This window comes from Argentina silus (genome assembly GCF_951799395.1).
Source record: "Argentina silus genome assembly, chromosome: 9".
Lineage (NCBI taxonomy): Eukaryota > Metazoa > Chordata > Actinopteri > Argentiniformes > Argentinidae > Argentina > Argentina silus.
The window spans coordinates 3648142-3665700 of NC_139663.1; the positions used below are offsets into that span (position 1 = coordinate 3648142).

At 44.4% G+C, this 17559-nt stretch overlaps 1 protein-coding gene across 2 annotated transcripts; it reads left to right on the top strand.

Annotated features, from left to right (window-relative positions):
* Positions 1-1324: 1324 nt before the first annotated feature.
* LOC310809820 (somatostatin receptor type 5-like) lies at positions 1325-6992 on the top strand. 2 transcript variants are annotated; one of them, XM_083677319.1, is made up of 4 exons: positions 1325-1679; positions 3184-3927; positions 4265-4678; positions 5456-6992. In XM_083677319.1, the coding sequence occupies exons 1-4, from the start codon at positions 1515-1517 to the stop codon at positions 5537-5539; spliced, it is 1407 nt and encodes a 468-aa protein (XP_083533445.1). In that variant the 5' UTR covers positions 1325-1514; the 3' UTR covers positions 5540-6992. The 2 variants fall into 2 exon arrangements, with proteins under 2 accessions (XP_083533445.1, XP_083533446.1); XM_083677320.1 differs by having other exon boundaries at positions 1539-1679; positions 3153-3927.
* The last annotated feature ends 10567 nt before the right edge of the window (positions 6993-17559 follow it).

Consider the following 17559-nt stretch of genomic DNA (forward strand, 5'->3'; position numbering starts at 1 on the left):
CCCCATTCTTTTACTCAGGTGCATTCAGCATTGTGTAGGTGACTTGATTCATAAGGCTGTAGCTGTGGGCTGGTCCATTGGCCTGGGTGACACCGTATCAAAGTGAATTAGGTGGGATAAGTGGGCCTATTGTTTGTCACAGTGTATTAGATGTCCTTCTGCACTTGGCAATAGGCTTCCTCCTGTCGATGTCGCTCTCTAACCCCTCCCTACACGCTCTGCTCATTGTTGTTTGCTATTTCCACCCCTTTTCTTTTTAGTTTACTCCCAATATAGCATTACCAGTCTCTCAGCATTACTAGTACCCCCACCCCCCTTACACACACACACACACACACACACACACACACACACACACACGTAGCACATTTTGCAAAAGTGATGATAGTCACAAAATGTCACACCCCAGGAGATAATATAACACATCCCACACACACACAGGCACGACACTTAGACACTTCCGATTGAATGCTTCTAGGCACATAGGAGAGGATAAGTGCATGTAGGTTTATTTATTTGACCGATAGCACAGGTGAATAAAACACATAACCCATGTCTCATCAAACCATACTGAACTTTATCTTAGACAGTAGTGATGTACAATAAGGACCCTATTAGATAACATGTATTTATTGTGTCTTTAAATGTTATCCTGTTCCATCCTGAAATGGGAATGTCCTATGGTCCCATGTTATCATCCATACAGTAGGTATTACATACAACAAGTATATGTCTACTCTACACAAAACAACATGAAAGCTGTTCTGTAGCGAAGCTATCCTGCTATTCTGTGTCTACAATATAAGGCACACACACACACACACACACACACACACACACACACACACACACACACACACACACACACACACACACACACACACACACACACACACACACACACACACACACACACACACACACACACATACATTCATTCACTCTTAAATGAGTGTCCAACTGTCCATCCATCAAAGTCTACAATGAACTGACAACTGGATAGCCTTTTATTCATCAGGAAATGGTTAGGAAGGACTGTAATCTCGGAACCCCAAATCTCTGGAGAGTTTGAGACTATAGGACCGTCACTCATTGTGATTGTGAATAGCACGAATTAAGTTACTTTAATGCTAGAAAACAGCTCATGTTGCACAAAAATGCAATCAGGCCCTAAGTGCTTTCGTTGTGCAACAGGTGAGTAGGCTATGGCAGCAGAGCCAGAGCTGGTATTGGGTGAGACTTAGAGAGGCATAGTGACGTTATTAGGCTACTCTGTGAGATAAATAGCAGCGCCCCCAATCTCAGATCGAAAACGACCAGTCGATTGTGTCGGACGACTTCGCAGTAGTCAAATTAACTCCAATTTATAACTTAAACACATTTTACATTTATGTCAGTTTGCTCAACAATGGTCATCGGATTTGGGGCGTTTTGGGACCGGCAGATGTGTCTCAAGATGCATTAACGGACTCTATCCGAGTGATGTTACCTCTTGGTTTTGAGACAATGACTTGATGGTCGCACAAGGGAGTTTTTGTATTTTGACAAAGTTCGGGTATTTCTTCAGAACACTCGGTTACACGCCCATTGAAGCGGAACAGTCATGGAAATGCGCACCGGACAAATGGACAAACTGCGAAGTACCACGGACAGCGTATAAAGCGCACAGGAAGGCACAGGTATGCTAATAGGAAAATCTCTCAATTGAATAACCGAAACATTGCAGATGCATTTTTCCCCCCGTTAGGAATAATACAATGGTAGCTTTGTTAAAGAGCAGCATTTGAACTTCTCTTATTCAAAAAGCATCTGAAGACAATCTATTAACATGAGAAACTCAAATGTTTTGTTATTAGGGGATTATAATAACGATTAAATTACTGTGACAGTATTCCTTTTAGTGTAGGCTATGTTTGCAAATTAATTGATGTTTCATGACTTTGATGGTAATTGTATAATGAGCTGTGACTAATTTGCAGGGTGCGAAATCATGGCATGTTCTTTTAGGGAATGCTTATGAAAGCTCCATTGAACAATCAGTGGACTGTATGTTAAGTTTGATATGTAATCATTTACTTTTAGCTTTGAGTTTAAATTACACTAATGTTTATTAGGCCTATAGTCTTCTATATGAAGTCATTCATTATAATCAACTCACAATGAACTTACAAATATTAAACTCGAAAAACTAGGGCAAACCTAATGAATTATTCATTAGTTAAAATAGAAACATTGTGATATTATTACGCAAGTATGACAAGTGTGACAACAATGTGTGCCCTGTTTTCCGAATCACAACATAACTCGGTGGACATGCAGGAGCAGTGTTATTTTCAATCAGGTCAAACATAAGTCCCGTGTAGATGGTTCGATTGACACACACATTGCCAGGGTAGTTTTGAGGGCTTAAAATGTCAAACCCATACAATGTAACTTAGTTTCCACATCATTGCTATGTGTATACTCCCAACACAGGCTGGGGGATGGACGTCATATTTGTGTTTTGGACTGCGGTTCAATGAATCTTGACGTCAGACCACTTATTTGTACAACAGGTTTCTCAAGCTATGGGTTTGCTAATCCAATAACTGGAACAATGACAGGTCAAACGTAGAACTATAGTAGAACCATGCATATATTATGTACATAGCCAATCCCTAGGTGAAAGGTTATGTGTGTTTCTTTTTCCACCTGATTTAACTCTTAAGGTAAGTGGGAGTGTACATAGTTTGTTTTTTACTTACTTGGTCTCCATTATACTCCAACTGTGCTTCTAGAAACCTAAATAAAACAATAATTAATAAATAATAATAACAAAATAAAATAAATATGGACCTTCTGCCTAAAAGCATTTCTATGCACAAGGTGGGACAGGGGAGCAGAGGTGGAACTGTGGAAATATTTCAGAATTGTCATCGTAACAACAACAACACTCCTACAATTCATGGTTTCATTAATGTTTTTCATCCACAAAATGTGGTTAGATTTTAAATCCACGGTTCGAAATACTGAGAGATGTCCTGCTGAGAGAAGGACCACACAGACACTTTTTTAGACGAATACAGTAATAGGTTACAGTGGCACCAGGTAGCTTTAAAATAATGTTTGGATTTCCATCTATGATAATAACAGGCAAGTTGTTGTGTTCCCAGCCTCATGAGCCTTTTACTCTTCTGACCCAAGAGGCTCAAGATCCGACCCCCTGACCCTGACCCTCAACCTTCCAGGATGAATGACCTTGAATGCACATCTCTCCCTGAGGGGCTCAACCTTTCCTCCATGGCCTCCATTGGCTACTTCACCGTCACCAACACCTCCCTCAATGAGTCAGGTGGAACAATGCCCTTCCAGGGGAGCAGTGTTGTCACTGCAGTCATCTCCCTGACTGTGTTCGTTGTGGGTCTTCTGGGCAACACTCTGGCCATCTATGTGGTCCTTCGCTACGCCAAGATGAAGACCGTCACCAACATGTACATCCTCAACTTGGCTCTAGCTGACGAACTCTACATCCTGGGCATTCCTTTCCTCACCACCCAGAACGTACTCTCCTATTGGCCCTATGGCGAGTTTCTCTGTCGCGTGATCATGACGGCAGACACCATGAACCAGTTCACCAGCACCTACTGCCTGACTGTCATGAGCATCGACCGCTACCTTGCCGTGGTGCATCCCATCCGCAGCGCAAAGTGGAGGAGGCCGCAGGTGGCCAAGGTGATCAATGCCATGGTGTGGGTGGTGTCATTCCTAGTGGGGATTCCAGTCATCATCTTCTCAGATGTGCAGGACAAGTTCCACGTCTGTAACATGAGCTGGCCGGAGCCTCACCAGGACCTATGGTCCACAGCCTTCATCCTCTACACGAGCATCTTGGGCTTTTTTGGTCCCCTGCTGATCATCTGCCTCTGCTACCTGCTCATTGTCATCAAGGTTGAGTATTGTTTTTATGGTGTTCCTGCTCCGGTTCTATTCTAGTCTCTATCAGACCCTTCTTCATGCCCCTACCTTCGTTCACAGATCTGATAGGTGTATGAAGCCTATTGAAAACTATCGCCATTTTATTTTGTTAACGTTAAAGGGCTAGGAGCTAGGTTTGGGGAAGGAGGTATGAACTTAATTAGAATGAGGCCTCAATCGGTCCTACCCTTGATTGATTCTTGGTAACTCAACCCTCAGTGTTTTATTGTCAGACTTTACCTGATCTCTATGTGTGACTTAACCCCAGCATTTCATAAAGGCACTCAACCAATCAAATGTTCCCATTCAGGTGAAGTCCTCGGGGGCACGGGCAGGGCTTACCAAGCGGCGCCGGTCGGAGAGGAAGGTGACACGCATGGTTGTGATCATCGTGGTGGTGTTTGTCCTCTGCTGGCTGCCCTTCTTCACCACCAACATTGTCAACCTGGTCGTCATCATCCCTGAGACCAGCTTCATAGCCGGGGTCTACTTCTTTGCCGTCACCCTTACCTACGTCAACTCCTGCGCCAATCCACTGCTCTACGGCTTCCTCTCTGAGAACTTCAAGCAGAGCTTCCAGAAGGTTCTATGCATCAACAAGGTCAATGGGGTTGGGGACAGGGACCTGGGGATGGGACAACCACGCACGCAGAAGGTGGTGACGCATGACACTCTACTCAAACCTAGGCGCCCGCACTTTAACGGACACATGCAGAATAACCAGGTAGGTGAATCTGCAGAGAACCCCACAGGCTGTAATGTCTCATTAAAATTACTAGGGAGCCACAGAATAAGTAGACTCACACCAAAAAGTGCTTCACTTGATAGTGCTTTTGTTAACTGCACTCACGGCTCATCTCATTGGCACACAACTGCTGTATAACTCAGAGGGTAAGTGAGGCTTACAAGAATTCATCCTCCTCCTGATAGTTTTATTATTCACGATTGGTGGACACGGAGCTACGGTGGTGCTGAAGTCTGTCTGTGTGCTCTGTTATTTACACCCGCTGGGATTGTAAAGGGGAACTACTGATTCCTCCTCTCCCTGCTGTTGACGCTTACAGCATTTATATTTGTGATGTGGTGTACTATGATGCTCACTGTTGCTGTGTGTGTGTGTGTGTGTGTGCGTGCGTGCGTGCGTTCGTGTATACCGATTTTCACAATGTCCGTGGAGCGTCCACGGATGCCATCAGCTTTCTCCCTTTAAGCGTTATCTGTATCTAATGCCCTCAGATTGTGTGAATGTGTTTCTTTGATGCGACAGTGTGAGAATGAGAAAGGGAACAGTTAGCCAGCTCAGCACGAAATATTGGAGAGAGGAGCCTGAAGAAAGACACAACCTCTACTTTTTAAACCTTATCACAAATAAATAGAGATTTATCATCCGGTTGAAGTTTGGGGATTTACATGAAAACGAACAGACAGTTAGTGCCAAGCATTCAAAGACAGTGTTTGACTTGTGTTTTTCAAAGCCTGTATCTGTTTGTTGTCTTTGCAGTGCGTCCAAATGGAAAGCTGTGGTAGTGTAATCACAGAGCGTCTGCCCTCAGAGACTCCAGTGATTGGTCAGCCCACGTTATGAGACCTGTCTACAAGCTGTCTCCCTCTCCACTACAGCCAACCCAGCACCTGGAACTCCCTCTCCTTTGACCTCTCTGGGACAATACAGGAAGTAAAGGTGTTGGACTACACTGAGTACTTCCACCCAGCTGACACCTCTCTTGTCTCTCAGTGTAAGCCTCAGGCATGAATACACTTCTAATAGACTTACTTATATTCATCTTTTTGATTCCCTCCATATATACTACAGGGAAAATGAAACTTGGGGAGAGGGAATGGGCTGCACATTTCTAGAGAATGGACTTGTGTAAACCTGCAGACAGACTATGAACTGGATAATCAGATTTGCATCAGGAATGCATTGAATGTGTTCTCTGTGTATGTTTCAGCATTATGTTGCCCCTATACCTGTGTAGTAACAATGTAATTACTGTAGTAACAACAACATAGTATTAATATGTTGTTACATAGTCATTAGGTATTTACATTTTGTGGATAAGGAACCGTTTTTGTGCAGCTGCAGTGACAGAGATGCCCCATTTGAATGAACCAATCAGGTGAAGCGTTCAAAACTTGAATATTGCCCATCTGCACAGCCATTGAGGGCCCATGCTATGGGCAAAGTCACTTCAAGGTAAACCTCGGTTTGAATGCAATCAAAATTGTTTGTCAGGAGACCCTCATTGAAGGAGAAAACATTGCAAAGAGTACATTTCAGGAAATGTAATGTGTAACAGCTGTGTGAGCAGTGTGAGCTCAATTGAATCTGACCACGAAAAACAGTATTGTGTGACTAGACAACGCAGCTACTGCAGCAGCTCTCTGACACAGATGTCCTGTTGTTCACACACAAAAATTGGAAATGGTTGCAAGTAACTCCAATGTGAAAGAGGTCTCAATGCCTGATCCAACATCCTCAATCATCCTCAATCGATGTTCTAACTATACAGTCTGATGCAATCCAGTTGACACCACATCTAAAAGCCATGTACGGTCTGCACTGTAACTATTGGAGAATGTTATAATTGATGCCTCTATTCACGGTATTGAAGAGATAATACAGTACGGTTATACTGTATGTGGGTCGTTTTTCTGCGTCTTTGCCTGTTGATGTGTATTTTTGAGGTAAATGAATCCCTCTGACTTATATTCTTGATTGGAGCGCTGGTGCAGCTTCATCGTGCTGGGCTTTAGAATAAACCAGGGTTCAGTTCAGTTGAAATGAATCTGCTTAGCTACACATGTGGAACAGTATTCTAATGTATGTATTTGTTTATTAAATGAATTGAGTACACAGTCCATTCCTTTAGTCAAAATAGGTATCGAGTAAATCACAATCTGTCTGTATTCTATGCTCGTGTTTTATGCAGGGTGAACTATTTTGGATGGTGTTATTTATGCTTTGAAATAATCCTTTCCTGCTTGTGAACCATGAACCAGTTTTACTGTTACAATAAATCACAAAAACACAATTGATTTGAGCCATGTATGAAAAGCTTTCGGTCTCTCAGTCTACCTCACTCTCTCAGTCTACCTCACTCTCTCAGTCACTCACTATATATCTCCTCCTCTTTAGGTCTCCTATCTTCACTCTCTCCAATCCTCCATCCAGGCCTCACCTTTGTGTTCTCATCCTCTGCTGCCCCCATCTCCTGTGTGTTTACAGACACAACTCTCCCCTCACAGACTCCTGCAGGTGTCCGGGCAGAAACACAGCCTGACGTTTATCCACTGTTAAGCACCGCTTGACTCCTATGTTTTTACTCACAACCATATTTTCATACAGCTCAATGTCAGGACAAAGGACAGAGCAGCAGGTGTCTTTGCTGACAGCTTATAGACACTATTAAATAGGTTGTTAACCTACGGTTTGTACTGTATGAGGCCTGTTGCTAATGATTTCTACACATTAATACACGCTTGTTGATGCTGTATTTCTATATTTTAAGGTATTTTAAATATGATTTGATAACAATTGGACCTTTCTAGGTATTATTTCAAAGATTGTCACATAATTGATGACTCACCGGTACCAGACAGTATGCAGTAGTTGCTGTTTTCACCAAATCCTATAATTACAAATTTACCATGCAATTTCTAAACAGATAGCAAGTCAATATCAGCTTGGAAATATGCAGCATTGGTTACTGCAAATACCGTTTCCTTCATGTTGATTTGAGCCACTTCCACATCTGCTGGAGGTGGAACCAAAGTTATTATTGTCCAATACATTCAGCCCCCATAGCCCTTTAAGAGGAGGCAGGTGTGGGGAAATTAACCCCCCCCCCGCCCCTCCTCTCCCCTCCCCTCATTTTCCTTCATTAGGCAAAGCTGCAATAACATTAATGCTTGTGGCTGGCCTTCCTGCTCCCCCTCCCCACCACAGGCTTCAAGAGTGATGAGCTCTAGTGGAGAAGAGAGCAAATGAAAAAGAGGAGAGTAGAGAAGAGGATAGGAACACCTGGCCATAGCCAAAAAAACCTGACATGTTTAATAGGTTTTGCAGATGTAAATGATTGGAGCATTTTGAAATACAATACAACCAACATAAGGCAGTGCTGTATTTGACAGCTGTACTGTATTTGATAGTTACTGTCTCCTCGTTTAGAAGTGCCATGCAGGTGTTCCTTTCTCTGTAAAAGCACATTATCTGTATAGACCTCAGATTTAACTCTGGTTCTCTGTTCCCAGTCTTTACACTCTTCTCAAACACCTGCCACCAAATGCCAAGAGAGTGATTGCCATGCAACCAGTCCCACTTAGCGCCCAACAAGTGCCAAATGGCTTTCAGGAAATCAATTCCTCTCTTAAAGTACTTGATAATGTTGTGTCGTGCACTCCTCATATCAATATTCTAGCATGCTCTGGGGGATGCATTTCAGATAAATCCCACCTTTTAATAGAAGCAATAAAAGACTGCGTTGACGGCAAAGCCATTGAGAACAGTGAAGGTAAGAGACACATTATTTTTGCTAGTGACCTCCTCTTTCTGTCTATCAAGGACCTGTATCAGCGACAAGTCTGTGTGCTGAGCTATTAGATCCTGGGAGGACGACAGAGACCCAAAAGTCTGAAGAGTGTCCATGTTGAACAAGGGGTAGCCTAGCCTACATTGAACTGTCCTTCTTTGCGAGTAGGCTACACATAGAAATCCTTTTCCTTGCTTCTCGTTTTTGTTGTGTCTTACTTGCTGATCATATTTTGCTGAGCATCTGTAATGGAGTGCATTGCCTTGGTTTCACTTTTACAGTACAGTATATGTACAAGTGGAATGGCCAGAATCAAAGGAGAGGGTGACGGACGCCCAACCTTGCAACACCAAACTGCACGAAGCCTGCCAGTAACCCTGCAGCTCTATTGAGTGGTTATGGTGCAGTGTCATGCTGTGTGTGTGCAGGCTGGTGGGATGCTTTCTGGCTCTCTCCACAGGGGGGATGGTTGTAGACAGTGGGTTTTCCCAGCCTCCAGAGCCTGGTCCTGGGCTTGAAGGGCTGATCTCTGCCCAGGCTTGACAGGCTCGTCTGGGTGGAAGGTGTGATGGGAGTGGTGACCTTTACCAGCATACTGACTCACCCCACCCATCAGCTGCACTATTGCTGCAGAGGTACTGTGCATAGGAGAGAGAGAAGAGATCACGGATCAAATCACTTCACCGTCTTTCGCTTGTATGCTACATAATGCAGAACAGTCAAAGTCAAAGTCAAGTTTCTTGTCATATACTGTACACATATTACAGCGGGCTGCGAACAGGGCAGTAAAATTCTTGCTTCACAGAATTGGACTTTGGTTGACTGGGTTAGGGTTAGGGTTAGGGTTAAGGTTAGGGTTAGGGTTGTCATCTTTTACTATATGTTTGTTCCTTCCTAAGCCGGCTCTATGCTTTTTGAGGACTTTTGACCGTGACCCATTGAATTGCAGCTGTGGGATCTTAAGTGTGAAATCATTAGAAAGTGAAAGACTTGCAACCCCAATGTCGAGGCTAAAGTTGGCTTTGGGGCAATTTTGACAAAAGTGCTTTCAATGTTTTTGTTTGCTAATTCTTGTAACGCTAATGTTTGCTAATGCCCTCCACTTACCCCACAGTACCATAACCACTCAATGTTAATGCCTCATACTGCCACATGAGCCAGATAAGTTGGCTTTGGGGCAATTTTGACAAAAGAGCTTTTAGTGTCTTGTTGCTAATGTTAATATTTGATAATACCTTCCACTGACAACTTCCACTGATCTTAACCACTCAAAGTTAAGTCAAAGTACTACGTAGTTACTTTGTGAATGTGCTTTATGGAAATGTAAAGATTTTACGCTATGGTAGCCTTGTATTATCATTTCTGCCTTACGCTTCACGAGGAGACTGTGTTGCGAGAAAAACCTCTTAAGGATTGTTCACACAAGAGTTAGCGATAAACAGAAATATCAGTCATTATCAATGAGAGGCAGTGACTTGCCCATGGCAACATGACACTGGCTAGTGGCTGACGAAACCAAATAGAAATATTTTCTATTCTGGGTGACAGAGCAGAGCTAAAACTGTGCCAGAAACAGTTGTTAGCCAATAGCCAAGCTTACAATTACGTGAATTAGTCCAGAATTATTCTTTACATCATAGTTATACTTAGAATTAACATAATAATAATAATTATTGATACATTCATGTATAGATTAACATAGGGTGGATACACCCAGGCGGTTTTGTAGATACAAGAAACAAGTGACCCACGAGACAGCAGGCATTTTTGTCGCTAGATAACTAGAGAAGGTGCTCTTGACATTTCATCTGTGGTTCTCTGTGTACTGTAGGTGCGTTGTGCAACTCTTCAATTATCTGGAGCAAAGGCTTTCTGTGGGGAGTGGGGAGAGAGGAAGAGCATGGGGAGGGAAAGAGGTGGAGTGGACAGAGGAGGAGATAGGGGAGACAGAAGAGCCGCATAATCACAAAGAGACCACAAAGATGCCCTCCCTCTAACTTCTCTTTATCTCTCTCCCCAGGTCCCTCCCTGATAGGTAAAGGCTCAGAGGACTGTCGGAGATGTGAGGCTGAATAACTCTTGTTTGTTTATTGATCTGTCGAATGATGGAGTAGGAGGCTGGGGTCTGAGGGATGGGGAAGGTGTCTAATGATGGAGTAGGAGGCTGGGGTCTGAGGGATGGGGAAGGTGTCTAATGATGGAGTAGGAGGCTGGGGTCTGAGGGATGGGGAAGGTGTCTAATGATGGAGTAGGAGGCTGGCCGGAGCTCCAAAAAAACTGAATTCAGGATTTCTTCAATTTTTTTCAATGTTGTAAGCTAGCATAGGCAACAATTATCTGCAAAACAGTCCTACCCGGTCAAAAGGTGATGCACATAACAACAAACAACCATTCTACAGGTATGTGGGGGAGGGTTCTTGGAATGTAACATCCAATGAAATTGTGAGCACATTCTCCTATCACTCCATCCAGTTCAATCCAAGCCAGAACGGCTAATCTAAAGGGTGAGATCAATACTAATCTAGAGGGTGTGATCAATACTAAACGCACAGGCCTCGTTTCCCAAACTCTTGCCCTCCTGCCAAGCTGCCTGCCGGGTGATAGGGGTTGGGAGGGGGAGAGGTCTGTGTTTTGGGGAGAAGGAAGACAGTGAAATTTGGAGGAGTCTGGCACACTCTGCGGGACACAACCTAGCCTGACCTCTGTGTTATTTAATTTCTGTCCAACCTGATTATAATTACCAAGGTATCAAAGGAACACCATGCTCCAGGAATATATAAGTGCACTAAAAAAAAAATCTCTATCACTTCAGCATGTTCTGTCTGTCAGATGAAAATAACACAGTTAAAAAGGGGCTGAAGGACGAAGGTGAGAGAGACGAAAAAGTCACTGATACATCCTCCTTAGACATGACAGACTCAGGCAGCCACCTGATCTGTGTCGCTTCCTTCAATGCTAACATGTTCATCATCGTCACCCCCGCCCCCCCCCCCCCCCACTCTCCCCCCTGAAACATCCACACTGTTGGGGTGTAATTCAGTGAGATGAAATGCACACCATGCTACAGAAATGCAACCTATGGAGCTGGTAAGATTCCAGGAGGGGAGGGGAGGGGAGGGGAGGGGAGAGGAGAGGAAAGGAAGGGAGAGAAGAGGAGGGGAGAACAGAGGAGAGGAAGGGAGAGGAGCGGAGAGTCCTTAGTGACTAATTAAAGCTGAAAGCAGTGCCCTTCTTTATCCCATGACAGTGTCTTTATATCCTTCATCCCACAGAGAACGCTGGGACACTGGAGAGGGAGGTGGAGGTATGGACCTATTGCAGCTGCACAGGAATGGAAACCCACATACAGATGAAGACACACACACACACACACACACACACACACACACACACACACACACACACACACACACACACACACACACACACACGCACACACACAAACCACTTCCCTCCTTTATCCCATGACAGTGACTTTTCTTCCTTCATCCCACAGAGAAAGAGTAGCTTTGGCAAATTCAATAATGAATCAGACAGACAGTCTCAGCAGCCCACAAACACATGCAGACACATACAGAGACACGATAATCAACGTTGTTAGACAGTCACATACGAACACACACACACACACACACACACACACACACACACACACACACACACACACTCACACACACACACACACACACACACACACACACACACACACACACACACACACACACACACACACACACACACACACACACACACACAATGCAAACTCCATGAAAGCAAGCATCTGGCTCTTGGGAGACACCTACAGTATGGGTCCTGAAAGGGCATGGCATTAACATTGGTGTAATCCACAAAACTAATGCAGAGCAATTTAAGGTAATAAATCAACCACAACCTTCCAAGAAATGTTCCAAGGACATCCATGTGTAGAGCTGCATACATGTTAGCTCAATATAGAGTGTATAGGGCTGTGCTCATTACATGATCATTGATATACTACCAGGGGAACAACCCCATTAACCCCTGAGCCCACAGCAGGCTCAAGGCTTCAGAAATAGTTAATAGGGACTGCAAGGATAGACTGATGGAGGGGAAGGGAGAGAAAGGCATATAAAGGGAAACACAGCAGGAAAATGAGAGGAAGGAGTATAAGAGAGAGAGAGAGAGAGAGAGGGGGGGACAGATAGACAAAGAAAGAAAGAGAGAGAGAGAGACCCAGGGAATTGAAGTGTGAGTTAGACAGACGCACTCTCTCCCTAAGCCCAGGTTAAGCCATGGTTTGTTCCACACTGACACACAGTAATGAGGATCCCGCTGATGGAGGCTTTTAGAGCGGTCGATCAGAGCTGGATGACAAGCAGGGTCCAACCCAAAGGGAGGACCTGTCTTCCTCAGGCCCAAGAGCATCCTTCAGATGTCTGGACATACCTCCTCCTCTCCATCTGCGTCTCCCTCTGCCTCCCCCTTGCCTCTCCCCCAGTGTCCCCCTCGCCTCTCCCTCTGCGTCCCCTTCGCCTCTCCCTCTGCGTCTCCCTCTGCGTCCCCTTCGCCTCTCCCTCTGCGTCTCCCTCTGAGTCTCCCTCTGCGTCTCCCTCTGTGTCCCCTTCGCCTCTCCCCTGCATCCCCCTCACCTCCACCTCTTCGTCCCCTTGACTCTCCATCTGCCTACTCTTGACCCTCCCTCTGTGTCCCCTTCGCCTCTCCCCTATGTCCCCCTCACCTTTCTGTTGCCTCCCCATCACCTTGCCTGCCTCCCCTGCTTTTCCCTGCCCCCCCCCCCCCCCCCGCCTCCTCTTACTTTCCCTTCCTTCCCTCCCTCACCCTCTTTCTGTCCCATTGCTTCTTACCTTCTCTCCACCCTACATATAAGGGTTGGTTATTACATGTATACCTCCTGTCCCCTCCCATACACTCACTTTTTCCATAATTTCCCATCTAGCCTCTCCCTTCTAACTATACTGTACACACTCTCCCTCCCTGGTCAACCCAGTGCCCCTGTGCTGTAAAATGGAATGTTCTATTGTCACGGTGCAGAGCTGCATTGGTTAACTAATTGATCGCAATGGAGAATCTCAATCACCCCCCTGGAGCTGTTACTGAGAGAGCATGGAAAGGCCAGCACTTCAGGGGTCACATCAACACTGAAGTTAACATTTTTCTCTCAGAGTATCATCAGAGAAATGTTGGAATACATTTTAGCTGAGATTTTTGATGAAGCCAGTCCCAAATATCTTATAGAATGGCAGCCAAACTGAAGAACCATATGGGATTTCCCTGTACATCACTTTCAGTCTCAGTGAAATAAACTCATGCCTTGTTAGCTGGGAGCCAGAAAATCCCTTCTTCACAATTGTTACAGTACAATGCTGCAAATGGATGAATAGAAAACATGTTAAACAAGTTTATTTACGCAACAAGCACTGTATTATTTTGTTGTGTGTGTGTATGTGTGTGTATGTGTGTGTGTGTGTGTGTCTCTCTCTCTCTCTCTCTCTCTCTCTCTCTCTCTCTCTCTATCCGCCCCCCTTCTCCCTCTGTCTCCCCATGTCTCCTGTTCTTTTACTCAGGCCTCCATTAGAAGCAATGACAGTGAGACTAAACTGGATCTATCCCCAGGGTTCCCCTGATGTCCACTGTCTGCCTCACTAAACACAGGTCACATACTTAGTCACACACAGTAAACAATGCCCTCGGTGTATGTGTGTGACAAAAAAAATACGGTCTATTCTCTCTCAATCAGAGTATCCCTCTCTTTCCCTCTCTCTTTCTCCCCCCCCCCCCCACTCTCTCTCTCTCTCTCTGGGAGGGAGGTTGGAGCTAGCAGAGGAGAATAGAACAGACACGATGGTAAGGAAGAAGAACGGAAGAGAGGTGTGATAGAAATATTATTTATAAAATAGTTTTAGACAGAATACTACTATATTGCTTATAACAATGTACTAGGCCCTTATGGTAAGGCAGGTTGTGGAAATTTACTGAGTATTGTTGCTGGGCAAAACTGGATTTGAAGGTTGGAAGTAGACTGAGAAACAGTACTTGTGGCACCTGTTATTGACACGGTATGCTCCAACCGCCAACCTCCCTATCTCTGTCCTAGGCTGGGGCACGATGTACTCCCACCCTCACTATAAGGAGGGACAGTTGCTGTGCTGCTTCAGAGATTCCACTGAACTCTGTTTGGAGTGTCACTCCGCTTGCAAGTGTAATAAACTTATATTGTGGCTTTAACAAGACCCTTGGCCTTTGAATCTCACCTTTGCAGAAATAAAATACTACAATGGAGAATTTCCATGACAGAGGCTATGCAAACACCTCTCACTTTGTGCTTTTTCTCTCACTTTGGCTTCCCCGCTGAGTAATGGGGCTCTAATTGTCTCTCTTTCTATCTCCACGCTGTCCCACTTTGTTTTGTCCCCTTCTTTATGTCTTCTTCCTATCTCTCATTGCCTATTATCTGGTCTCTCAGGCCCTCTATTGTAATGCCAGCTATTTCCTGAGATGTTGACGTTGAACTGAAACAAAGAAAGCTCACCTCAGATAATCAACCCAGTGTGATATCAGCACGCACGCAGGCACGCACACGCACGCAGGCACGCATGCACTCACACACACACACACACACACACACACACACACACACACACACACACACACACACACACACACACACATACCAGTGCCCTTCTTTATCCCATAACCAGTGCCCTTCTTTAGTCCATACCACAGAGAAAGAGTGGCTCTGCTGAATTCAATAATGATAATAATTTCCATGGCAACTTGGGGGCTCGTCTGGGATCCCTAACCTGAGTGTCCCACCTCTCTACCGACAGGTCAACCATGCACGGCCAGAGACTGGTTCCTGGAGCCTAAATCCTCCCCCTGAGGGTTAGGACCTGCCAAGGGTGCAGTGAAGGGCTCCTGAAAGGAGAATGAATTGAATTACAAGCGTAGGTACCTGGTACACAGGTACCTGGTAACAGTAATTTTTTCTCAGTGGTCGACCTAGCTAATGCATTTTTTAGTATTCCTGTGCACAAGAATTCCCAGTATTGGTTCGCCTCTGGTCAATTATACACGTGGACATGGTCCCCCATTTGCTGCAGCTCTTAGGGATAATTTGGAAGGATTAAATTAGATGGAGGGAGCACTCTAATACAATGTGTTGATGACCTTTTAATTTGCTCGCTTGATAAAGAAACATGTGAGACAGTACTACAGTACTACAGTACAGAAACTACAGTTTGCAAAAGAGAAAGATTGGTACACATTTTTGAATCATATATAAAAACAGGAAGCATATAATAAATATCCTGTTAAACTTCAACATCACTGAATGCAACTGCAATAAAAAATGATTTTAACATGATAACATTGTTGTGCATGACATGAAATAACAATTTAGTCTTGTTTGGGTAGTACATTTTGTAAATTGTAAATTTGATTAATCTGATTATGTTGATAAACTTACATACAAAGGGAAAAAGTCTCAGTGGAGACAGGGTCGAGGCAATAACCAAACTACCTAAGCCGGCTACAACAAAGCACCTCATGTCTTTTCTTGGCATGACAGGTTTCTGCAGACAATGGGTCCCCGAATATGCTGAATTAATACAACCTCTCCACACCATGGCACATGGCTGAAAATTAGCCTCTGCAGATAAGGTTACATGGACAACAGAAGGGGAAGATCGTTTCAATAAACTCAAAACTATGTTCACAGGGGCCCCGACCTTAGGATTGCCTGACCCAACTAAGAAATTCATCCAGGCTGTATGTAAGAAAAATGGTTTTATGTCCTCTGTACTGAAGCAAAAACATGGTGATAGATTACGCCCTATAGCATACTTCTCTTCCAAACTTGATGCTGTAGCTCAGGGACATCCCTGAGCTAAATGCAGTAGCAGCTGTAGCAGAAGCAGCGTTGTGGTCACAGCCGCTCGTCTGTTATCAACCATTAGAACTCAGAGTGCCGCACTCTGTAGCCGCAATATTATTAGAACACAAGACAAGCCATCTGTCAGGGGAAAAGTTCCTCCACTGCCACAATGATCTGCTATCTCTCCCAAATGTTACTATTGTAAGATGCACAGCCCTCCATCCAGCTACATTTCTCCCCACAGAGGAGGTTTTGGAGCCCCATGGCTGTTTAGCAGCAATAAACCAACAATGTACACCTAGACAAGATTTATTTTTCATCAGATGAACAATTAGAAAACAGCGATCTGGTTTATTATGTAGATGGGTCTGCATCAAAATGCTTAACATCCTCTCTGAATAATGTGGGTTATGCAATTGTGACTGATCATGACACGGTGGAGGGGCATCGACTGCCTCACCATCTCTCCGCCCAGGCAGCTGAACTCTTTGCATTAACACAGGCTTGCATATTAGGGGAGGGGAAAAGAGTCTCAATTTACACAGACAATCGATATGCATTTGGGGTTGTGCATGATTTTGGAACATTGTAGAAAATGAGAGGGTTTATCACATCATTAGGAACTCAAATACAACACGGCCAATTGATCCATAATTTGTTAGATGCTATACTTCTCCCTAAAGAGATTGCAATATGCAAGTGCGAGGCACACACAAATGGAAAAGATACTGTTTCATTAGGTAATGACAGAGCGGATGTAGCTGCTAAAGCAGCCGCTCAATCTGCAGCACATACAGCACTGCAAATGACACAAATAACCCCGACCGTCTCATTCACTGAGCTGAGAGAGGCACAGGCTAGAGCCTCACAAAGGGAAAAAGCACAGTGGCGAAGTGCTGGGGCAACCTATGTAAATAAGGTTTGGGTTGGCCCGAATGGTAACCCATGTTTACCAAAATGTCTGTTTTATTGTTATGCTGTATTGTCACATGAGAAGGATCATGTGTCAAAAGGGGGGATGACGGATATTGTAAATAGATACACACACACAAGGCTTCTCAATATACTCACAACATTTTTGTTCAAACTGCCTTGTGTGCTTACGACATAAAGTGGGGCGGGGACAAGCGGTCGCCCAATCAAGCCATCCTCCCCCTGATGGCCCATTTGATCATGTTATGATGGATTTCATTGAGTTAA

Coding starts and splice junctions, on each gene's coding strand:
- LOC310809820 (XM_083677319.1), top strand. CDS start 1,515: ATGGTCGCACAAGGGAGTTTTTGTATTTTGACAAAGTTCGGGTATTTC. Junction 3,928..4,264: donor ACCTGCTCATTGTCATCAAG/GTTGAGTATTGT, acceptor GTTCCCATTCAG/GTGAAGTCCTCGGGGGCACG. Junction 4,679..5,455: donor GACACATGCAGAATAACCAG/GTAGGTGAATCT, acceptor TTGTCTTTGCAG/TGCGTCCAAATGGAAAGCTG.